General features: G+C 47.6%; 1 protein-coding gene across 42 annotated transcripts in view; it reads right to left on the bottom strand.

The window, feature by feature from the left end:
- RIMS2 (regulating synaptic membrane exocytosis 2) overlaps nt 1–18,155 on the bottom strand; it is a 378,604-nt gene extending 360,449 nt beyond the window's left edge. For 25 of the 42 annotated variants that reach the window (XM_068161226.1, XM_068161227.1, XM_068161209.1 and 22 more), the window contains exon 1: nt 17,475–18,155. In XM_068161226.1, the coding sequence (XP_068017327.1) occupies nt 17,475–17,644 (170 nt within the window). In that variant the 5' untranslated portion in view covers nt 17,645–18,155. The remainder of the gene's footprint in view (nt 1–17,474) is intronic. The other 17 variants (XM_068161232.1, XM_068161243.1, XM_068161238.1 and 14 more) reach the window with 6 other exon arrangements.
- Between the last annotated feature and the right edge of the window lie 6,387 nt (nt 18,156–24,542).

Here is a 24,542-nt window from a genome sequence, read left to right as displayed (position 1 = left end):
TCCTCCTGATACTTGTCCATCTTTACAAACATGAATGAGGTCACCCCTCAGTCTCCTCCGAGCTCAAGAGCCCCAGCTCCCTCAGCCTGTCCTCATAAGGGAGATGTTCCATAACATCTCTTGTGGTTATGTTCCATGTATGTTCCATATGTGTTCCATAACATCTGCTGTGATTAAATCATACCAAAATTACTTATTTGTCCTCCTTTTGAAGCTATGCACACAGCCTGCCTGTATTTCCAGTGAACTGCAAGCACATTTAGAGCCAAAGCCGTCACACAATTTGAACAACCAGATTTGATCTCTGTGTAAAACCCAAAATACAAGGGGCAAGGCAGCTCTCCCATTAATTTACACAATAAAAAGAGTCTCTGACCCCCTGTGAAAATATAAGAGCTTGTGTGTGCAGCAATTACAACTAGCACTTTAGCTACACATCTTTCATTATTCATGTCCCAGCTCACATTAGAAATGCAACACAGCTTCCTGGAGTCCGTTCACTTAGCCAGCTTCATCTAAGGTAGTTCCTTGCTTTCCATACCCTAGCAGCTGAGCAAGCTTACTCCATCATGTCAGAAAATCAGCATTTGAAAAGTGTTTGGGGGGGGGGAACAAAAAAATGTGGGCCTGCTGTTTGAAATGGAGACACAAACCAACCCATGTTCTGTCTGCACTAACACCAGCAGTGCTCTTCCAGCTCCAGTTGCTCAACAGCAAAATTCTATGAGCATTTCCTTCATTTTCTTCATGAGAAAAGCTCCAAACACTAATTTTGGCTGTATTGATCACAGACCTCAAGCAGCACCTTCACAATGAGAGTGATTTCATGGCGCTGCTTGCCTGCTGCTTGTCTCGATGGCTGCAACACGACCAGTCGCTGCCGACTCTGCAGATAACGGCGGAGCGAGCACACTGCTCCTCGAAACTCCAAAAGTGCTGTAGCTAATCTTTCCCAGCCCTTCAGCTGTGCTAGCTCAGCAGCTTGCAGGGCTGTGCAATAAACCAGATTGGTTCCCTTTTGGAGCTTAGAAAAAAAATGCTCTGCCAAAAATGGTGAAGGGGAAAATATTTTTCATTAGCTTAACTTCCCCGAAGCAACTGCACTGGCCGGCTCAGGAGACACTGGCACCACAGCCATGGTGGTGCAATGGAGGCAGGAAGGAGCAGCTGGGCTGCTGAGGGAGCTGCCTGTGCTGCACTGACAGCAGGGAACTGCCTGGGGCTCTGGGGCTGAGTTTAGCCCCTCAGAGCTGCCTTCTCTAGAAGTGCCTCTGTCTCTTGCTGCTTTGACTCTGCAGGACACCCAGGAAGAGTTCTGTCACTGGGCTCAAGCTAGAACTCATAAATATATCTGGAAAATACTGTGCTGGGTTGACCTTGATTTGCTGTCAGACACCAAGCCTTCTTATTCTCCTTCCTCAGCAGGACAGGGCAGAAAATAAGACGGAAAAGCCTGTAGGTCAAGATAAGGGCAGTCACCATCGCAGGCAAAATAGACTCCACTTTGGGAAGATCAGTTTAAATTATGGGCAACTAATAACAGGCTAGGATAGTAAACATAAAGCTAAAAGCACCTTCCTCCCACCCCTTCCTTCTTCCCAGGCTCAGCTTCACTCCTGGATCTTCTACCTCCACCCCCTGAGCAGTGCAGCTGGAGGGAAATGGCCTTTACGGTCAGTCTCTAACACTTTGTCTCTGCCACTCTTTTCTTCCTCACACTTTTCCCTACTCCAGCATGGAGTTCTTCCCACTGGACACAGTCCTTAATGAGCTGCTCCAGCATGGATCCTTCCCAAAAGCTGTCCCCCTGCAAGAACTGTCCTAGCATGGGTCCCTTCCATGGTATAGAGTCCTTCAGGAATAGACTGCTCCAGCTGGGGCATCCTCACAGCCCACAGGTCCTGCTAGAAAACCTACTCCAGCTTGAGCTTTCCTCCATGGGGCACAGTTCCTGCAGCAGCTTGCTTTTGCACAAGCTGTCCACAACTTCCTTTAGGGCACATCCACCTGTTCCAGTGTGGGCTCCTCCATGGGTTGCAGGGCAGATATCTGCTCCACCACTAACCTCCAGAGGCTGCATGGGGACATCCTGCAACACCGTGGTCTTCACCACCACCTGCAGAGGCATCTTTGCTCTGACACCAGGACCCTCTCCTTCTTCACTGACCTTGCTGTCTGCAGGGCTGTTTCTCCCACATTTTCCTCACTCTTCTCTCTCACAGCTGCAGCATATCATTCTTTATCTTATTTTAAGCATGCCATTACAGAGACACCACCAGCACTGCTGATGGGCTCAGCCTTGGCCAGTGGTGGAGCTGGCTGAAACGAGCTTTGTCTGACACAAGGAGAGCTCCCTGTGTCTTCTCACAGAAGCCACTCCTGCAGCCCCCCTCGATACCCAGTCACAGAAACCCAACACAAATACTTATTTAATACCAGAAAAACAGAAGTGTAATGTTTGTAGTTATGAATCTAGAGAGTTACATGCTTCTCTATACATTCTCTTGTAAGTTTCCATCCTTGTGGCAATATGAACCTAATTATTAATTAAAAGGTAAAGAATAATTGGGTTGATGGAAGAAAGCAAATGTCACTCCAGTCTTCAAAAAAGGAAAGAAGGAGGCCCAGGCAACTACAGACCAGTCAGCCTCACCTCCCTCCCTGGAAAGATGATGGAGCATACACCCCATGAAGAGACAGAGAGCCCTGGGGCTGTTTACTCTGGAGAAGAGAAGACTGAGAGGGGATCTGATCAATGTCTGTAAGTATCTGAGGGGTGGGTGTCAAGTGGAGAGGGCCAAGCTCTTTCCAATGGTGCACAGTAATAAGACAAGGAACAATGGATACAAACTTGAACATAGAAGGTTTCATCTCAACATGAGGAGAAAGTTCTTTACAGTGAGGATGGCAGAGCCCTGGAGCAGGCTGCCCAGGGGGGTTGTGGAGTCTCCTGCTCTGGAGACTTTCAAACCCACCTGGATGCATTCCTGGGCAGACTACCCTGAGTGTTCCTGCTCTGGCAGGTGGGTTGGACTTGATGTTCTATGGAGGCCCCTTCCAACCCCTAACATCCTGTGATTCAATGATTCTGTGATTTCAGCAACAATCCTTTCCTCCCTTTCACACACACAGAAAGCCTTTATTAAACCAAAACTAAGGCTAGAATACATTTCAGGAATGTAAATGCTAACTCTGTTATGTAGGAGTTCAAACCATCCCTAAGAGAAGTACAAATACTCACCAAATATATCAAGCAATGGAAACACTCTAGAGAACTCTTGTATAAAACTCCTCCCACATCATGCTAAGACCACTCAGCAACTTTATAAACACTACATAGAAGTTATTTACATCCAAGATAGGAGATCTTTAACAGCCAGTTCCCTCTTATAGCACAAGCCATCATCCTTCTCTTGGGCAGCTTTACTGAACATCCAGCAGTGCCAATGGCAGGCATGAGCTGGTTTAAAATAGGTCATCATTATTAAGGAACTGCTTAGTCTTACTCGTGTTAGGAACAGCAGCCCCTTTGAAAGACACATTTTTCATGGATTACTATAATAAAACTCTCCTAAGCCCTTGTCAAAGAAAAACCTTGAGGCCTTGAAGACTGGCAAAAAATGTTACCAGTTCTGAACTACTCTTTTTTATTTAACCCAAGAATACAATAAGGAGAATATCATTTGATATCTTCAATAACAACAACAGACCAGACAGCAGAGCCTTTACCATTCAGTAACTTCCATAATAACAACAAAACAGACAAGAGTGCTTTGACCTATTTAATGGCCCCAGGAACTCAGTAATTTTATTGCTAAACTTTCAGGAAATCCTTTCTTACTGAAAGAGTAAATCACAGCATCACAGAATTATTGAGGCTGGAACAGACCTCTGAGATCATCAAGTCCAACCTATGACCTAACACCACCACATCAACCAGACCCAGTCACTAAGTGCCACTGAGGCTGAGAGACCTGGGGCTGTTCAGTCTGGAGAGGAGAAGACTGAGAGGAGATCTGATCAATGTCTATCAATAGCTGAGGGCTGGGGGTCAGGAAGGAAAGAAGGGACAGGGACAGCCTCTGCTTATTTGTGCTCTGTGACAGGACAAGGAGCAATGGATGGAAAGTGCAGGACAAGAAGTTCTACTTCAACATGAGGAAGAGCTCCGTTGCTGTAAGGGTCACAGAGCCCTGGAGCAGGCTGCCCAGAGAGGTTGTGGAGTCTCCTTCTCTGGAGACCTTCCAGCCCTGTCTGGATGTGTTCCTGTGTGACCTGTGCTGGATTCTCTGCTCCTGCAGAGAGGTTGGACTCAAAGATCTCCAGAAGTCCCTTCAACCCCTAACATCCTGTGAGCCTGTGACCCCACTTGTAAATAAGTGGCCTACTGAGTGAAGAAACAGTTAACATCTGAGAAGTTAAGTTGGGGCACAAACATCAGATCCTGGCCAAATTCAACAAGAATCAGAGCTCTTATTGGTGCAGAACAAATTCATACTAAGAGTTAAAAGTCTAGCTAAATGTTTGTCTTCCTCCAAACAAAACCTGCTGCTCTACAAGAGAGTATCTGTGCTAAGAAGACTTCAAATGTGTAGCTCAGACCAACTCTTAGGCAAGAACACTCAGTAAATTCTGTGGATGCCCTGTTTCCATAAACACTACAAAGTAGCTAAAAACCACTTCTCTTCCAACCATGCCTACATACATTTGAAATCTATCAATGCACAGCAGTGCTCAGCTGTAGACTATTACATTTCATTCATCTTTGGCCACCTGCATGTTCAGATATCAACCAGACAGAAAATGTCAACACTTTCAACACCAATGATTTCCTCTGTGTTCTACCCTGGAAATGCCTTCTCTTGGCTCAGTGCCTCCACAGCACCCTCCCCAGTATTTTTTCAGATGAGCCATAAACAGGTCAGGGAAAAGGTAGGTTTGGGTTTTCTGACACACATTTTGCAACGTGGGCAGTACCATTCTTGAAAGGCAATGTGCATACTAGAGGAGAATCACTTTTTTCCTTTCTACCATACTTCATTTTTGTTTCATTTGATACCCTGCTAACCTCTGCCTCACTTGAAATGCCTTCTGATGTGATATACACCTGCATGGAAGTAATGTCAGCAAGCATTAAAAGTCAGAACCAGGAGCTCCATTCTCAGTTTTAAAAAGCTCATGTTGTCTGCTCTACTATTTTCTATCTGCAGTGCTATACAGGGAGTTGGAAGAAAAATGAGGGTTGTCCTGAAGCATTTTAACTTGAGTGTAAAACACATGCTCAATGGAAGTGTAATCCTCAGCCTCCTGAACGTGACAGTGATGCTATTTTCCTAGCTGTTAGGTAATACATGGCTCAGCTGTCACTTACTGTGCAGCAGTGGGTTACCCAGAATGAAATGAATCATAATCACAATGACTAACCACATTAATGGGAGCCTGCTGAATCAAAGCCCACGTTCCCAAAATGTCTTAGGGCCTGATTCAGCAGAAATAGATTTGGTATCTAGACCAGGCAACGCCTTCCACAAATACCTCTCTATCCAGGCTTTTAAAGCAAGGAAGTGCTGGGTTCAGAAGGCAGAGCTGTTCAGCAGTGGGTTTAACAGACTACTGTCAGAATCACTCAGCATCACAGAATTACAGAGGCTGGAATAGACCTCTGAGATCATCAAGCCCAGCCTATGACCTAACTACATCGACCAGCCCGAGTCACTAAGTGCCACATCCAGTCTTGCCTTAAACACCTCCAAGGCAGCAACTCCACCACCTCCCTGGGCAGTCCATTCCAGTGTCTAATTTCCCTTTCCCTGAGGAAGTGCTTCCTAACATCCAACTTCAACCTCCCCTGACACAGCTTCAGGCCATGCCCTCTGCTCTTGTCACAAGATGCCTGGGAGAAGAGCCTGACCCCCACCTGACTACAACTTCCCTTAAGGTAGTTGTAGAGTGTGGTGAGTTCCCCCCTGGGTCTCCTCCAGCCTAAACACCCCCAGCTCCCTCAGCCTCTCCTCATCAGACTTTCCCTCCAGTCCCTTCCCCCTAATTGCTCTCCTCTGGACCTGCTCCAACACCTCAATATCTCTCTTGCAGTGAGGGGCCCAGAACTGCAGACAGTACTCAAGGTGAGGCCTCACCAGTGCCAAGTGCAGGGGCAGACAACCTTGTAAATACACACCAGGTAATAAATAATGGTAAAGCAATGGCTAGCTGGCAGAAAAGGCATTTAAAGCACAGAAGATATTTAAAGATGATGTTGAGATCTGACTTCCACTGGCAGCAAAAAAAGAGACAATGTGTGAATTATGGAAAGAAATTATCAATTTAAATTGAGTTTGCAGTTTTCTTTGGGTCTTAAGGTGAGACTGGTTTAAGTTTACAAGCAGTAGACAAATCCTGTGTGTGTAACTTCTTATCTAGCAATCAGACTAGCTTCAGCTATGAGATTCTATCATCTGCCTTAAAACATCCACAAATCATTCTTACTGATGATAGGCATGGAAAGATTTTCTCTGCAGTGTACTTCTGTAGATGCTTAATCCTCAATGCTGGAAACATCTTGCATTCCAAGGTCTTCTTTAAGATCTCACACTTTGAAAGCTTTCTGAATTTAGTATAAGAGATATACCAAAGCCTAAGAATAACCTTGGACTAGAAGGGAAACACACTTAGGTTCCCAGCAGTGATCTCAAAGAGTAAATGTATGGATAAATGAACATGCCCTGTTTAATAGCTGATTGAATTTTAAGTAACTGAGGCAGACTGGCAAACAGGCTGCTAAAGAAATCTAGACAACCATAACAGTGAGTGCAGGTAGGGAAAGTGGTTACAGCATTCCCCTAGGATCAAAGAGGAAAGAGTTACTATCAGAAGCAGAACTCTGAGCATGAGGTTCACCTTACCTAACTCAATATGTCTACAAGGTAGACCTCGCCATCTGACACATCCACTCTATCTTCTTTCTAAGGCCAGTCAAAAATAGAATCTGCAATTCATCCAGCCCATTTGAAAGGGCTAATTTAAGATGAGATGGATCACATCCTAAAGGCACCCTTTTATTTCCATCTGCTTTAAACTGAAATGAAGCCAGTTCAGATGTAGATGTCTCACACTCTGGATATTCACAAAAGAGCCAAAAGAACCCCAGAGATTCTCCGGGCTCAATCCGTAACCCAAGCTCTAAAGTGTTGTAACATGGGAATGGAAAAGGTAGCAAAACTGAAGCAGTAACTGCATTAGCCAAGTAGTTCTGTAGGTGCTGGGCCTAAACTGATTTGGTTTTGGCTATGATTTGCTCTCCTATAAGCATTCTTTGGCATGTGGAACGTTGTGAGCAGACTTTCCAACAGCCAGGAGCGTGGAAAACCCCTTTCCACCACCCACTTGTTATTTGCATTAGACTTTTGGTAATTAAGTGTCTTTGGGACACTCAATTTTGAGATACCATTTTGTCAAGTTTGTTGTAAATAAGCCCACAGCTTTCATGGACTGAATAAATCTTGCAGGGGATGTCACTGATTCCCTTGCTGTAAGGGGAACCCTTAGTGTAACAGTTAGAGAATCACAGAATTGTCAAGGCTGGAAGGGACCTCAAGGATCAGCCAGTTCTAACCCCCCCCGTCATGGGCAGGGACTCCTCACACTAGATCACGTTGCCCAGAGCCACATCCAGCCTGGCCTTAAAAAGCTCCAGGGATGAGGCTTCCACCACCTCCCTGGGCAACCTGTGCCAGGCTCTCACCACCCTCATGGGGAAGAGCTTCTTCCTAACATCCAATCTGAATCTCCCCATTTCTAGTTTTGCTCCATCCCCCTAGACCTATCACAACCTGACAAGTTGGTGCAAGATCTGTGCTGTAGACCCTTCTCAGCTTGAGGAGATTTGAACCCAGCTCTCTTTTCTCTAAGGAACAAGCTATGGGCAAAACTGGAATAAGATTATTCCGCATCCTAGCAGTGAAGTTGTGCAGCTGTGCAGTCAGGAATGTGAATGTATGGACAAGGAAGAGAAAGTCTAAATAGCTCTGTGATTAGGATACTCTCCAGAGGCAAATCCTCCTTCTTGCTCCAAGGGTTGTTTGTGCATTTTATTTAAGCACTTTAATGCAAAATTCATAAGGCATCTGATACAGACAGAATACAACTCAGCAGGGATGAAGACAAACACTCTGCATAGCTGAGGTAATCAACTTCAAAACACAAAATGAGGAATGGTTGATTCTACAGCAGCACTAGAGAAAAGAGTAGATCACAAGCTGACCATGAGCTCATAATGCTGTACCTCAAGAAAAATCCCAAACACACATGGCACTGACTGCACAGGGAAAGTGTTCTGTGCAAAGACATGTGGTGCCATCCTTGTGCTTTCCCTCTGCACTTTAGCTTGGAATACCCTGTCTAGGTTTGGACATCATGTTTCAAAGATGTTCAGTTAGGAAGCATATAAAAAGAGCAGTAAGAATGGTTAAAAGTTTAGATAATATGACCTGTTGAGTCTACAGGAAGAAGAGAGTCTGCAGGAAGAAGAGAGGCTACAGGAGAAGATGTGATCATGCCTGTGAAATATGTAAGAGGTTGCTGCCAACAGAAAAGTAGGACTGCTCTGCATTTCCACTGAGGACAGAGTAAGCAGCAAATGGTAGGAAAGAGATTTAGGTTTAGCAGTAGGGGGAAAAAAAACCACTAATGGTATGGATAATGCTTCTGACTAACTGAGAGAAGTAACCTAGGGAGTTCAAGGAATCTCCACTCCTGCTTTACCCTCAGATCTGTTTGGCCAACACCTCACCTTCTCCTCTGCAGACAGCACAGCTCTTGCAGAACTGCTTAGCTCAGATTCTGTGCCCTTTTCTCAGCCAAGCAGCCTATTTATTTCACTGTCTAGGTGGGCCCTACAGCTGGGCATTCCTAGGGAAGACAAATAAGTGTGAGAAATTGCTGTCTTATAGCTGGCCATACTCTGAGGCAAAGGATGAATTGGAAGAGCTTTGGAGGGCCCAACCAGCCCTATTTTCTACTGTTGTATGTCTTATGTGGGCTTTAAGCAGCTCTAAAAGCATTACTTCTTCTCACTCCTCCTTTCTGTAAAGAGAAAAATGTCTAAATGCACCAGGAGTCAGGGCAACAGCACATGGGGAAAGACTTCTGGCTGACACACTGTAGTACTCAGTTCTGAAGTTATATGAAGGGTGTCAGTGAAACACTTTCCCAAAAAGGCTGACCGCTTCTAACTGAACACTCCTATTTCAAAGCCAAAACACTTGATGTCCCTCATCTACATTAACTAATACATACTCTGCAGAAAGCCTGCCCCCACAAATGCACAGAATCAGAAAGCCATGCTAATAATGGTGTATGGCCTGGGAGACATTCTCTGCACAAACACAGTATAACATTTGCTGTAAGAAACCACTCACCTTCACATTATTAATGTTTTAATAAAGAAAGAATAAGCTACCAGAAAGTATTTAGACAACTTCATCTGAGCTTCAAGGAGAAAGAATTAACCCTATAGAGACAGTTAAAAAGAAAAGTAAAGAAAAAGGGGAAAAAAGAAAACTGATCTTATGTTTCATTGAAAGTTTCCCAATGTCCATTATGAAGTGTCTAAACAGACACACTCAGCCTTGTTTGGAAACACAAGTTCAGCTCCTGCTACGTCCTGTGAGAACAAACAGGATGTCTCACTGTGATTTTAATGGAAGAGTTAAGTCTGAATCAAAAGAGTGAAGTCTGAAGCAAAGATGTTCTCTCGTATCACCACTTCAGAACTCCCACAGGCACACAGAGCAGGCTATTAGAAATTAGCAAAATGCATTACTTGCATTTCAGTTTATCAAAGTGCAACTAAGATCCCTCTGCAAACATGCTTAGGCAGACAGATGTCATGCCAGCTCACACTTGAGTTCAAGAACTAAGGAAGAACACTTCCACCTTTGATGAAAACAGCAGGGAACAGTATAAATTACTTTCAACTCTTACTCTCCAAAAATCATATTTATTGACTCCTTCAATGCACTACTTCTTCCCTATGCAATTTTGTACTGATACATCAACTCTCAACCTCAGTCCTGAGTGATCCCACTGCAGCTTCAGGGTAACACCCTGGAGAAACAACCTGGGGAACTAGGCAAACATAACACACAGGAGTAGCTCTCCAACTCCGCACCAATTCTGCAATTCCTCTGTACAACAGAAGTTCATAAATCATGAGATGTAGTTGCTGAAGTTTATTGAGTTGACAAACAAACCAGACTAGATGTAGACTGCTCTTATTAACAGACTGTGATAGACCCAGAACAGGCAGTTATACTTTAAGGACATAACAGTTCCTCCTGCTACACCATAGTCCTGTAAAAGAGACAAAATCTAACCTCAGTAAGCACTGAAAGCAGTGTGGTTTGACTTGAGCTTCAAGTTTTGAATGGGAATTGATTTGTCTGAAGGACAACTGCATTTGAATGCCATTTCTAAACACTCTGGTCTTAAAGGGATTCTTCCTTCTTATGAGTCTAAATTAAGAAGAGTCTCTGCTGCTCACTTTCAAAGAAATTGGGTTGTCTGTGATAACTTGTAGCTATCAGCCATGAGATAATCAAACATATGCTTAAGACAGCCCACAGGATCTAATCCTAACTCAAAAAATCATTGCCACCTCAGACTTCATCATTAAGGTCTAGTGCCTGCTGCAGTCAAACAACTGTAGATGAGATCATAACTTGCCATTTAATAGAATAGAATAGAATAAGCTAGGTTGGAAGAGACCTTCAAGATCATCACGTCCAACCTATCATCCAACACCACCTAATCAACTAACCCATGGCACCAAGCACCTTGAGCTCCTGTCAAAAAAAAGCCATCAGAGAAGATTTTCAGGAAAAATGTATTAAAAAGGGGGAGGGAGGAAGACAACAACTCAGAAAATATCTCTCTTGAAAAGGGTAGGGGACTGATGGACTTACAAACTTTCCTAGCCTGCTGTGAACACAACAGCAAGGCTTTAAGGAAGCCAGTAGAGCAGAGGAGTGAGAGGTGGCATTCAGCTGAAGGAAATTCCCAAGACTGTCAAGCCTACCTCCCAGATAAAACCTGAACATTGATATGCATGGCTCATTTCACATCCCACTGGATTAAATATCAAAGTTCAAACCACTATATTACTTTATCCTCCTCATTACAGAACTTCAAATACGCTGCAAGGGTATTAAAACTTCATGGGCAGAGCAAAACCACATCTGATATCAGTTCTGTAGTATCCTAACACTTCTGTGTGTTTCTGCACTTACAATATACACACTAATTAGGCTGTGGTTTCAGTGGAAAAATCAATTCTTTGACATTCTCAGTTATTTAGACATTACTCAGCTCACAGATGCATGCAGATGAAATCCAGAAGGGACCCTGCAGCTCCCTAACCTCACCAGAATTCCACCAGTCAGCACCTCATGTAAGACAACCACAATGACTTGAAGTATGATCTACACTCTTGTCTTTAAGGTGCAAAACCAATTGTTTCCTTCTTTCTGTCCCAAGGAATGTAAAAGCAGATATTTGACATGATTTCAGGAAGCACACTCCAGCTGGTGTCTAATACCTGGCTTGCAAGTTCTTGGTTAACTAAACTCTCTATCAGCTTTCCTCTTTTCTAGCCCCATATGATGTCAGGCCTTACTGCATGCAACTCATCACAGAATCATAGAATGGCCTAGGTTGGAAGGCACCTTAGAGAGCATCTCCTCCAACTTCCCACCATGGGCAGGGATACCTCACAACTAGACTCAGCTGCTCAAGGCCTCATTCAGCCTGGTCTTGAATGCCCACAGCGAGGAGCCATCCACAACGTCCCTTGGGCAGCCTATTCCAGAGTACCACCACCTTCGTACTGAAGAACTTCTTCCTCAGTTCCAGTTTAACCCTGCTCTCCCTCCCCTGGTCCTGTCTCTCAACACTCTCATGGAAAGTCCCTCTGCAGCTTTCCTGTAGGATCCCTTCAGCTATTGGAAGGCAGCTCTAAGGTCCCCCTGCAGTCTTCTCCAGGCTGAACAACCCCAGCTCCCTCAGCCCGCCCTCACAGCAGAGGTGTTACAGTCCTTGGATCATCTTTGTGGCCCTCCTCTGGACTCTCTGACCACTCTGTGTCCTTCTGATGATGGGAACATCAGAACTGGACACAGTATTCCAGGTGGGGTCTCACAAGAGCAGAGTAAAGGGGAAGAATCACCTTAATTGAATGCAGGAACATCAGCTCCATTTCAACCTCCTGAAATTTTACTCAGCGTAACACTGACATTAGTAAACCCAGTAACTAGTGTAACCTCCAAATACATTCTGCTTAGTCACTAAGAGGAAGTACTACTGCTAGCATGTGTAGACAGTGCCCAAAAGTGTGCTAGATGCTTTCGAGGGCAGTTGCAAACACTGGGTCTTCTTGAAGAGCAAAGGTACAAACCCTAACATCCTGACAAAGGCTATCTACAGCATAAAATGTCTGAATGTTAAGAGAAAGGAATACTGATGGGTTTGAGAGGGGCCCAAAGGGCAGTGCAAATTGTTAAAACAGAAGAGAGGGGAGATGATAAAGAATATTAGCAGAGAGAAGAGAATGAGGTACTAGGAAGGGAAAAGGGTAGGGAAGAAGGTAGGGCAGGGATGGGGGCTTCCACCACCTCCCTGGGCAACCTGTGCCAGTCTCTCACCACCCTCATGGGGAAGAACTTCTTCCTAACATCCAGCCTGAATCTACCCATTTCTAGTTTTGCTCCATTCCCCCTAGTTCTATCACTACCTGATACCCCCCCAAAAAAATGCAGTGTACATTTGTGGAAGCATAACTGAAAACAACTGAAAGCTTCTTGAGCCCCAGTGTGCTATCCAGCCAGCAGCAAATCTTTTTGCCTTACCCTATAGACTTTGGCAATTCCCATATGCATGTCTCTAAAAAACCCAACAACAATAAAAAAGCATGAAAGAAAACAAAACAAAACAAACCAAGTCAATAACTATCACCTATGTCTCTTTTGTCCCTCCAGCCCCAAAATCCAGATCCTAAACATATGATGCTTTCAAAGCAAAGCAAATCAGACTTACTGTTTGTAATGCAGGATAATTGTTTATCAAACAATAGCTTTGTGAGCCAGATATTTACACTGCTGTGACTCACAGCCATCGATCTATTGCCTCCTCTCCCCTAGGCCCAGCATCCTGCCCCACATCTCACTCACTCAGGGTGCTGTACAGAACCCACACAGTCTAGCTTATCTGAGGTCTGCTTGTCAGAGATTTTGTTTCAGTCATCTTAGCTGCCCAGTTTTTACCATGGCTGTGCACTCATGTGCACAGTAACTGAGCACACACAAGCCTGCAGCCAGTTGTACTTTCTTAAAGTTTACTCTGGGCTTTAGAGTGGTGCCTAACAGAGACACAACCACCATTCTCTAGCTAGCCCCCCGTGTTTCCTCCTGCCTTCCACACCTGGAGGAAACAGAAGACAATGCCAGCTGATTTTAGCCCCACACATGTGCAAAAGAGACTTTCTACAAGGACCTCACAGCAAACCTGTGCTGCTTTGCTCATATGTGAAAAGCTGAATGACTTCATGAGGAAATTTCTCTTGGGTGAACTTGTCTTCTATCAGGCCAAACTGCCCATACCCACAAAAAGCTGAAATGGATGCACTTTCAGAGCTGTGAATCTGACTTGACAAGAAGAGTATTTTATCTTTAGAATAGTTAGGCCAAGAAGCTGGAAACTCAGGATACAGCAACTAGAGAAGTGCACATCTCACAGGCTGAAGCAGCAATCTTTACAAGTTATATCAGCACCCTAACATCTTCTACCAATCCTTTTTTTCTGTGAGCCTTCTCTCAAGTCAGTCCTTTGACATAGGAAAAACGAAAAAGGACAGAGGAAAACCACAAAAGCACAAGACTGATGCCATACATGAATCTCTGTGGAGGAAATGTGCTCTCTAAAATCTGATAGAAAGCTTACACACACACCCCTGAAATTTACAAGAGGAAGTATGTGCATAATCTAAAGGAAAAGCCACTGTCAGAAGTTCTATGCTATAGCCAAGAGAGCAAAAACATCCACAAAGATGAAAGTTGAAAATACTTCAATTATTCCGGTAACAGCTGAGGACTTCAACCCAGAGTACAGAGAGGAATTCATTCTCTCTGAATGCCATGCATTATGCATACTAAATGTTATGCAAAATATATGTTCAGTAACCTTGCCCAAAAGGCACCTTCTTAGTACATGACATTCAAAACACACTCCAAGGGTCCCAGAGATTCCAGAAGAGAGAGACAGTCACAGCAGCAGAGCCCGCTGCCCAGCCTCCTTTGTCAAGTGGAAGCTCTGCCACAGGAACACAGCGCACAGCTGTGGCTAGGTGCACTTCACAGACCAAACCAGGCCAAAGGAGAGAGCAAATCTGGAAAGCTTCTGCTTCCCATGCCATCGTGTTCCAGCAAATCCTGGCAAGAATTCATGCTGACCTGATCACTATTAGTTGCTACAGATTACAACTCAATACCATCTGCATTTCCTTCCCCCAAAAAGAGTAAAACAAGCATAAGGAGAAGTTCTGTGGCTATTTTAAATCCACACATATTTACCCCAGGGAGTGAAAAGGGAAAGAATAAATAGTCCACATTACAGATGTGAGTCACACTACTTAATGCACTTTTGGAAGATGCTCAAATACCACAGCGCTGGGCACAGCAAAAGAACGTGAAAAGCACAGAATAGAAATAGCATGGGGGAAAGGAAGCAGAGCCCAGAGAGTAGCCATTCACACTGACATTTGGGCACCAGAAATGATCAAATACAATTTAAATTACAAACAAAAATCCGAGGAAACCCATCCTGTCCCCTTCCTACAACATTTGTTAATGCCTCTAAATGTCAACTCTTGTTTGCAGCATCTTTTTTTATCCCTCCACCCCCCCCCCCCCCCCCCCCCCCGTTTCTCCACGGAATGAAATGACACAATTTTATTGCTTAGTCAGACAAAAATACCTTCCACTTCAAAAGGAGCTTGCCTTCGAGGAGAATTACACTTGAACAAAGACTGCAGGATTTAGCTCTATATTTATCTCTGTGCAATAACAGCAGTTCATTCATATAAATACGGGGGTGGGAGGCAGGGGGGGAGTTCTTTCTTCTTCTTTCCCTTCTCTTGACAGAAGGAAAACATCTGTCAAGAGAATTAAGCTCAATAATATCTACCTAAAAATGCAGAACAAGCACTGGTATGACTGTGGTGGAGGCTTGTGCGTAATAAATCTGTAGCTTTCTTCAGAACAAAGATGCACCTGACGGTTCAGGGGGGTCACCTCACTTTATGAGAAATGAAACCAGGGAGTTACTCATCTGACCCTGGATCGCTTTCAGGTATCCTGTAAAATATTGAGGGCCAGCCCTCTAAATTCCACTGGCAGCAGCATTTTCCTGGGAGAGCTGTCCTAGGCTATCCTTTGTGTAGAAAAAACTTGAAGCCATACCATTTTCCTCACAGCTTTCATGGAATTCAATAGTTTTACAGTTTCTCTTTAGATTTAATAAAGACCACTGTCTGCTTCCGAGATTCTGCAGACTACTAAAGGAAACAGTTCTGTTTAAGTTTTTCACTTGGCTTTACTTTGTCATTACTTGAGACCAGTTTAGTCTTCACTTGTAGGCTTAACTGTTCAAGCTGATCCTACTGTTATACTGAAATCATGCTTTATATTGCACCATAAATACTATCATCTGCAACAAAAGGTGCCAGGAGCCTTTCTTAAAGCCATAATGCTGCTGTTATATATTTAAACTGCAACGTGAATAAATTGTCATGCCCATTCCTGTCAGTGGGTTGTAAGAGGACAACGATTCGCATTCATTTTGGTGTGTCACAGAATTTAGCAACGTAAAGGAGTCTAAATTGCTTTAAAATAAAAGTATCACAAGAGCCAGCAAATTGTACAGCATGAGACTCCGAGGTCGTGATCAAACAAGATATGGCACTTCAAGTGCTCACATGATGCTCTTCAAATTGTTCACCCAGCAAAAAGCCTTTGAAAACAGAGAGAGAAACGTTTTTAGCAGAGCACCTCACAGTTTAGTAGCTGCCACACAAATGATTCCTTACGTTTTCATTATGACAATAATGCAATGAATCTTGGAAACAGACTTCCAAAGTCAGCACCTAAAGCTCAGAAGACAGCTTCCATGTACTGAGTGTGAAGGGCCAGCTGGCTGCAGTTAATACCTCCAAGACACGACACTAATTTTGGTCTAAAAAAGCCTTAGCACTTCAGCTTCACCGCACTCATAAAAGTCATGCCCACAACAGTAGCAGCTCTGCTAATTTTTAAGCTCTTAGAAGTCAGCGTGATCACCCCGCCAGGGAGGGAGAGCAGTTTTCTGGAGTTTGCTCTGTGCCTTGCAGCCAGGTTGGGAAGGACACTGCTCTGCGGGACCCCCGCGCTTCCAGCAAGACTGAGTTCCCCCGCGGGGCTGGGGCACAGCCCGAGCAAGGGGAAAGCTCACGCTTTCCAGCCCCACTGCTTCACGCCGCACCCGGGCAGCAGTGGCAGAACGAGACCCCCCCGACACCGGCCCAGGGCCGCCTTGCTCCACGCACGGCTGCAGGGGCGGCGCCGCCGCGGACAGCTCCCGGTGCTGAAACCGGGCGGCCGCGGACGGCTCCTGGGGCTGACGCCCGGCCGCCGCGGACAGCTCCGGTGCTGAAGCCCGGGCGCCGCTCCCTCCCTCCCTCCCATGGCCGCGCCGGGAGGGCGGCAAGGCGCTCCGCTTCTCCCGGCGCCGGGCTCACGCTTGGAAAGAGCAGCGGGGCGCGGGCGGGCGGCAGACACGTTGTCGGGGGAAGATGGCGGCTGTGGCAAACCCACCCAGCGAGACGGCCGGAGCCTAGGCCCCGGCGGTCCTTCTCCGCCCAGGGCGGCCGCGACAACGCCGGGCAAGGCTGCCGCCGCCAACCCGGAGCCCGCCGCGCCCCCGGGACGGAGCCCGATGCCGCCGATCCGCCCCCTCCGGCGGCGCCAACCGCCGCCTCGACCCACCCCCCCCTTCCTGCTGATGGCACACGCCGGGTGAGAACGGCACCTGTGCGGCCATGTTGGCCGCTTTGCCCCCGCCAGCACCGGGGCGTGCGGGGCCGGAGCCGCCGCCCGCCCCGTGGAGGGCGGCTGAGGCAGGCGGAAAGCCCGGGCCGCGGCGTCCTGACTGCCCGCCGGCCTCCCGGCCCCGTCTCCGCCCGCTCCCGCCGTGGCAGGTCCCCCCACGCCGTGCCCCACACTCGCCCAGCGCCGAGCAGCCGCCGGGACATGGCCGGCGACGAGAGACACCCTTGCCCACCCTCGGCCGCCCAGCTCCACTCTCTCCCCCCAGCCATGGCGCCTCTGAGGCCGGGAAAGAGACCTCCACGCCCATGGGCCGGGAGGACGCGGAGGGGATGCGCCCGCCCTTACTTGAGCACGGATTGCTCCTTCTCCTCTTCCTTCTTCTGGCGGTCCATGACGGCCAGAATGATCTTCCGTTCTTCCTCCGTGAGGTGGCTGAGGTCGGGCATCTCGGGCTGAGAAGCCGGAGGAGGCTGAGGAGGAGCGGGGCCGCCCCGGGGCCCGGCGGGAGCCGACATGTTTGGTGGGAGCTCACCGCTGCTACGGGAAGCGCTGCCCTAACTCCTGCGGCCGTGGCAGCACCAGCGGGAGCGGCCACAGCCGGCGCCGGTAGAAGCACATACAAATCAATACCCTGTAATCAACCGGCAGCCTAATGACGGCCCCGCCGGGGAGGGGCGGGGTGGCCGGCAGCCCCGACCTCGCACCCACCCGCCCGGCCGCTGGCTCGCCGCGGGGCAGCGGGGAGGACGGGGACAGAGGAGCCTGGGGAGCGAGCGGGAAGAGGAGAGGACAGCGCCGGGAGAGGAAGGACCGGAGGCAGGGTGGGGAGGGAGAAGGAAAAGGGCAGGATTAGTCGCGGGAGCGCTGTGGTTTGGGTGCGAGCGAGATTATCCTAACCCCGAGCACCCAGCGGGGAGAAGGGGGACGGAGCCAGTGGCGGGGGGGCAGGAGACAGGGGCAGAGGCTGCCGGGGGCACTAGGCGGGGGGCGTGCGAGACCGAGCCCCGGTGCTCCGGAGCGCGCAGCGAAGGGAAGCCCCAGTGGGCGAGCGCCAGTCCCGGCCGGCTGCCGCGGCTCATAATTCCTCGCCGCCGTCCATGGAGGGGGCCGGGGGGCTCCGCGCCCGCCTCCTGCCGCCGCCGCCTCCCGCCGCCTCTCCTCGGCCGGGCCGCGCCGCTTCCTGCCGCTGCCTCGCTTGGCTGGTGCCCTCTCGGCTGCAGGATGGAGTCCGCCTAACCCATGGCATGGCGGAGAGCCGGAGTCACGGGAGGGGGCTGCGCATCGCCCCACCGCCTCCCCCACCTGAGCGGCGCGGGGCCTGGCTGCCGCCGCTGACGGGCTGGGCGGCGGGGCCGGGCGGCAGCTCTCCTTATTTATTTATTTATCCCCGCGCAAAAAAATGGACGCGATAAAAATCACGCGAGGAAGGACAAGGAGGAGCCAAGGCGCCAGCGACGCGCTGGGAGGACCGAGCCCGGCGGCTGCGGGGGGGCGGAAGGGGGAGGGCGGGGAGACTCTGAGCGGCCGCCGCCCCCGCTGCTCGCGCCGCCGGGGCTGCCCGAGGGGGCGGGTGGAGGGGGAGCGTCCTCTCGGCAGGGCCTGGCCGCAGGAGCGGCTCAGGGGCGCAAGAGCTGATGGAGGGAGCGCCAGCCCCTGAAGGAGGAAGCGGGCAAAGCGAAGAGGAAGGGACCCGAGAGGGCAGCAGGGCCTCCGCAGCCCCATCCCCTCGAAGGCGCGGCGGCGCGGTCTGGAGCTTAGGTTGGGAACCAGAGGGAACGCCACGGGGAGCAGCCAGCCGGGTACCGGGATGGCCTCCGGCTTCCCCGTGCTGGGAAGGGCACCGCTGCTCAACCGTGTGAGTCCGGCCCAAGAGACCGGCCGCTTCACGATCGTCTACCTAAGAACCTGCTGGAGTGCCCTTTGCCAGCACAAGGTGTGACAGTCGCCCCAGCGCCTGTCCGTACAGATTCCACCAACCCAGAAGGGCAGGAAAGTGAGACGGATGAGGGAGGGCTGGAGGAGGATGCCCTTCTCTTGCCCTGGAAACCGAAATAAATCTCTTGAAATGCTTTTGACGCTTCTAAATCCCCACCCTGAGCAGTCACCTCGATGGCAAGCAATGATTTCTGGAAAACTAATCCTACCCTGTCCAGAATGCCATCCGGCCCAGATAAATGGGAAATGACTACCCAAGAATGCTGAAAAAACAATTCAAAGCAGACCTGTAGGTTTTCAATACCGTTACAGACAGCAGAGTTCTACCTGCTGTTCTCTCACACCGTGCGATTGTAACCCCAGCTGCACCTCAGTGTTAGGTATCATATACGTGTGGGTAGCAATAATGAAGCGGCTTTGTAAGGTCTGCTTTGAAGAGCTGGACATCTCTGACACAGACCATGCATTCCTGGAGCTGGCACTATTTCTATGGACTGTGACATCAACTTAAAACCAGGTGCAAAGGCCTGGGGAGGGGGCAGTGGGGGGGAAGGAAAACACCTTCCTGAAACTATCTTAGTTCTCATTAGTTGTATTTCCACAGAGAATAACTTCTAGAATGCAACTCCACTAGCTAAAAAGTTCTGTATGGGATATTGGGCTGAAGTCATCACTCCTTTGGGAAAACAAGGTATAGAGTAACAGATGACTGGGAGGGCAGGATAGGTTGGCTGTGGTAAAGCAAGTCACAACAGCTGTCTGTACCTATTACTATGCACATACATTCATCAGATTTTATCTAGGAAATCTCACTGGCATCCTTAGCCAGAAAGGTGGAAAAATATGCATTAGAGACCCTTTGTTGCTATACATAAACCATTGTCTAGCAGCTGAGCACACTAGATTTAAACAGATTCCCACTGTAAAATAAACTGGATGATTTTTCACCAGGTCCTGAAAGCATTCCACTCCTCCTGTCCTCATCACCTTCACCTTTTGGACTGGATTCCAGCCAGCTGGCAGCCACCCAGTTCCTTGTTTCTTCCAGGCATTAGATAAATCTGGCATTGGAGTCAAAAAGAGGAGGAAATGTAGAACTGTGTCTCATCAGATTACCAAAGATAGTACAGTCCTTATCAATCTAAAAATGTTGAATGGGAGAATTAACTGGACCAATCCCTTTGGGAAACCACATTTTATCCCGGGGAAGTGAGGAAAGAGAAATAACTCAGTCACTTCTAGGAGTAATTAAAAAAGAACTAGAGCACTTGGAAGCAATCTCACCACCTGAAAGCAATCTCTCCACTGTCAGGTCACACAGTTGTTTCAAAAACACTCCAAGCCAGTTCTCACCCACAAATACTAACAGCATTCTGACTCCTGTTTAGGTTGCAGGGTAGCACTACAGGTCTCTGTGCACTGCTTCACTCCCCTGAATTTCTTCCCAACAGATATCCACCTCTGAACTTTTTGGATTTACAGTGCCTGCTTCTGTAACCATTTCAAGGTGCCTGTGATTTTTCATCCACAAATCACAAATAGCAGCTCTCAGCATGACTCTAGAATTTCAAGAGCTTTCTTTTCTCTGTGGTATTTGCCCTGTTCCTACTAAATCCTGTACCATTAAGTGGGTAACTATAAACAAACAACTCCAGGGATGGGAGCTGTAATCCCCATATATTATCTGTTTGCTTTGAAAAGAGAGAGCAGATTCAGAGCAGAAGACATCCTGTGACTCACTGAAGAAATGGTTCAGCCTGACCTTTCTATGCTTCTGCCTTCTTTTCTCCTCGTCAGTCCCACCTATCATTCCTCACATTTTTTTCCTGCAATTAAATTAAAACATTGTTTGTTCACATCCCTGTTAGCCTGCACAGGGTTGCTTCACACTTCCTGGTATTTACATTGCCCAGGTGATGTGCTGATGAAGATAGACTCAGCATAAACTTCTCTCTACCTCCTCAAGAGCAATGGTGTCAACAACAGCCTACAACCAACCAACAAGACAAGGTGTTAGCCTGTAGATGCTGATTTATTAAACTTATTCTTAAGGAGTGGAGGGGTACTGGTGGAGGAGAAGCTCAACATGAGCTGTCAGTGTGCACCTGCAGCCCAGAAAGCCAATCACATCCTGGGCTGCATCAAGAGAAGTGTGGCCAGCAGGGCAAGGGAGGTGATTCTCCCCTTCTACCCGACTCTGGTGAGACCCCACCTGGGGTACTGCGTCCAGTTCTGGAGCCCCTATTACAAGAAGGATCTGGATGTGCTGGAGTACATCCAGAGAAGGGCCATGAGGATGATCAGAGGGCTGGAGCACCTCTCATATAGGGAGACAGACTGAGAGAGTTGGGGCTATTGAGGCTGCAGAGGAAAAGGCTCTGAGGAGACCTCACTGTATCTGAAGGGGGCTACAAGAAAGCTGGGGAGGGACTTTGTAGGGTGTCAGGGAGTGATAGGACTGGGGGGAATGGAGCAAAACTAAATGGGTAGATTCAGATTGGATGTGAGGAAGAAGCTCTTCCCCATGAGGGTGGTGAGAGACTGGCACAGGTTGCCCAGGGAGGTGGTGGAAGCCTCATCCCTGGAGGTTTTTGCAGCCAGGCTGGATGTGGCTCTGGGCAACCTGCTCTAGTGTGAGGAGTCCCTTCCCATGGCAGGGGGGTTGGAACTGGCTGATCCTTGAGGTCCCTTCCAACCTTGACAGTTCTGTGATTCTGTGAGTGCTCATCTGTAATTCCCTCAGCAGTGAAACAACTCTAAATCCTGACCTTCACATTCACATGTCTCCAGGTGCTTGCCCTTTCTGTTCATCTCCGCTCTCATTCCAAGCACACTACCACACTCTGAGAAAAAAGGTTCCCATCCCTGTTTTACATTCTTCTGTAGGAATTGCCTCCTGCTGTATAATCTGCAACTGAAAAGTCACTCCAGCACCAAAGGTACATGACACTTTGGTTTTTGTAGCTTCTCTAAGTTACTAAAATATATTGGCACTATCAGGATTGTTATGTAAGCTTTCTAATAGCCTTTTTCTTTCCTGTACCTTTCCAGTCCTGTTAGACAAGAGAGGTTCTGAAGGAAATGCTGGTAATGCAACCTGGTTTTATATATCACTGCAAAATGTCTTTCACTGAGGTTCTCATTATACTTATTCCCATTTCCTTCCTCACAGCAACTACAAGAGTAAATGAGTTCACAGATTCACACTTTAAGCATGCCAGGTGCAATTCTTTCCTGAAAACACAGCACTAACATCTGCTTCATAATGCCTTGTGCAAGGGAGAAATCCTGCATCACAATTTCCTTCAGTTATGTTTTTGTTCCCAAACTGAAACATTCACTTGGAAAACATCTTTATGTAGTGGAAAATAAAGCACCTTAAAAGTAATCCTTTATGGATTGGTGAACGAAGAAGATGGAAACCATGCTCTTGGTTGAAAACCTCCAGAGAATCAACCAGGTTGGAAAAGACCTCAGGGATCATCAAGTCCAACCTATTACCTAATACCTAACACCTCCTGACAACTAAACCATGGCTCCAAGTGCCACATCCAAGCCTTTTTTGAACACCTCCAGGGATGGTGACTCCACCACCTCCCTGGGCAGCACATTCCCATGGCCAATCTCTCTTGCTGGGAAGAACTTTCACCTCCAGACTAAACTTCCCCTGGCACAGCTTAAGACTGTGTCCTCTTGTTCTGGTGCTGGATGCCCAGAAGAGGCCAACCCCCACCTGGCTTCAACCTCCCTTCAGGTAATCGTAGAGAGCAATAAGGCCTTCCCTGAGCCTCCTTTTCTCCAGTACCCAGACTCTTGATGGATCAAATCAGATGGATAAGCAGGAAGAAATGTGTCCTGTAGGACTCTTCCTGGAGGCATTTTGCTGGGGACTCCTCAAATTCTTGTTGAGGAAGGACAAAAGTTTTTCACTGCAACAACTCCTAGGTCCTTACTGAGTGTTATCAAGTCACAGAATCACAGAATTAACCAGGTTGGAAAAAACCTTCAAGATCAAGTCCAACCTATCACCCAACACCATCTGATCAACTAAACCATGGCACTAAGTGCTACATCCAGTCTGGGCTTGTGCTCCAGACCCCTCCCCAGCTTTGTTGCCCTTCTCTGGACACCTTCCAGCATCTCAACATCTTTCTTAAATGGAAGGGCCCAGAACTGGACACAGGACTCAAGGTGTAGCCTAACAAGAGCTGAGCACAGGGCAGAATGACTTCCCTGCTCCTGCTGGCCACACTAAACCTGATCCAGGCCAGGATGCCATTGGCCTTCTTGGCTACCTGGGCACACTGCTGGCTCGTGTTCAGCTGGCTAAATCATCATAGATAGGTTTACTGATTCAGGCTTGGATTTTCCCCAGCTGTTCCCTGTCTAAATTGAAGGAGCTAGATGTGTTGTATAATGTCACCTACAGTTTCATTTGCTCTCTTGCAGAAGGATTTTGCTTTTTCTCTGATTTGAGGAATGCTAGATATTGCTGAGGAAAAGTTAGTTTTCTTTATTTCTTACTCTCATTTCTCCTAAAAGAGAGTTACCTGTGCTTTACTCAGCACTACCCCTACCCCTGTGTCAACTATACCAGTAGGAATAAGCCAATAGTGCAGCAACTGCCCAGCTAACTTTCAAGAGTCCTACCAAACCCCTACAAGAGTCTCTTTCTCTTGGTTACTCACAGGCTGTTCACTGGAGTTTGATACCTTCCTTTGTGTTAAAAACTGTCCCAAACTTGGGCAGTTTGGGTTAATTTTTAGGTCTTCTACCATGTGGGCTTCAAAATCCACAATATTGAGTGGAGAGACACTATTCATCACACAAGGCACAGGCTCACGTTGGCACAGCAGGTGCTTAGAACATTTTCAAGTGTTCCTCTAAGGTACAGATGCAGCACTGCCTTCCCTGCCTGCTGCCATCACATCCTCCTTCCATGACCTCTCCTACCTTCCTGAAACTCAAGCTGCTACAGAAGGAACAGCAGTATCCTTAAGTACCATGTGATCTGGGGCTTTTTATTCAGTCCTAAGATTGTCCTTGGTACAGAGTTGGTACAGAGGATCCTGTACCAGATCTCAGGAATACATTCACTTCTATTGTAGTGGCAGCTCCAAAGTCCCAAATCTGCTTTTAAACAAGATAGAAATGATTGATTGTCCTTCTTGTTTTATTTTCCTCTTCTTCTTAATGGACTCTGCTGTGTGATTCTGTCTCTCAATTCATTATTCATGACTAAAAGTAGGAATCATATCCTGAATAATTATAACAATGAAGGAGAGGAGAAAAGGAGGAAAGGGGAGTAGAAGAGGAGGAGGAGGAGGAAAGGGGGATAGAGGAGGAGGAGGAGGAGGAAAGGAGGATAGAGGAGGAGGAGGAGGAGGAAAGGGGGAGGAAAGGGGAGTGAAGGGGGAGGAAAGGGGAGTAAAGGAGGAGGAAAGGGGAGTAGAGGAGGAGGAAAGGGGAGTAGAGGAG

The sequence above is a fragment of the Melanerpes formicivorus genome, unplaced genomic scaffold (genome assembly GCF_026170545.1).
Source record: "Melanerpes formicivorus ecotype bairdi unplaced genomic scaffold, bMelFor1.0.p_v2 SCAF_56, whole genome shotgun sequence".
Lineage (NCBI taxonomy): Eukaryota > Metazoa > Chordata > Aves > Piciformes > Picidae > Melanerpes > Melanerpes formicivorus.
Note: the sequence above shows the minus strand (reverse complement) of the source record. Positions and strands in the feature narration are given on the sequence as shown.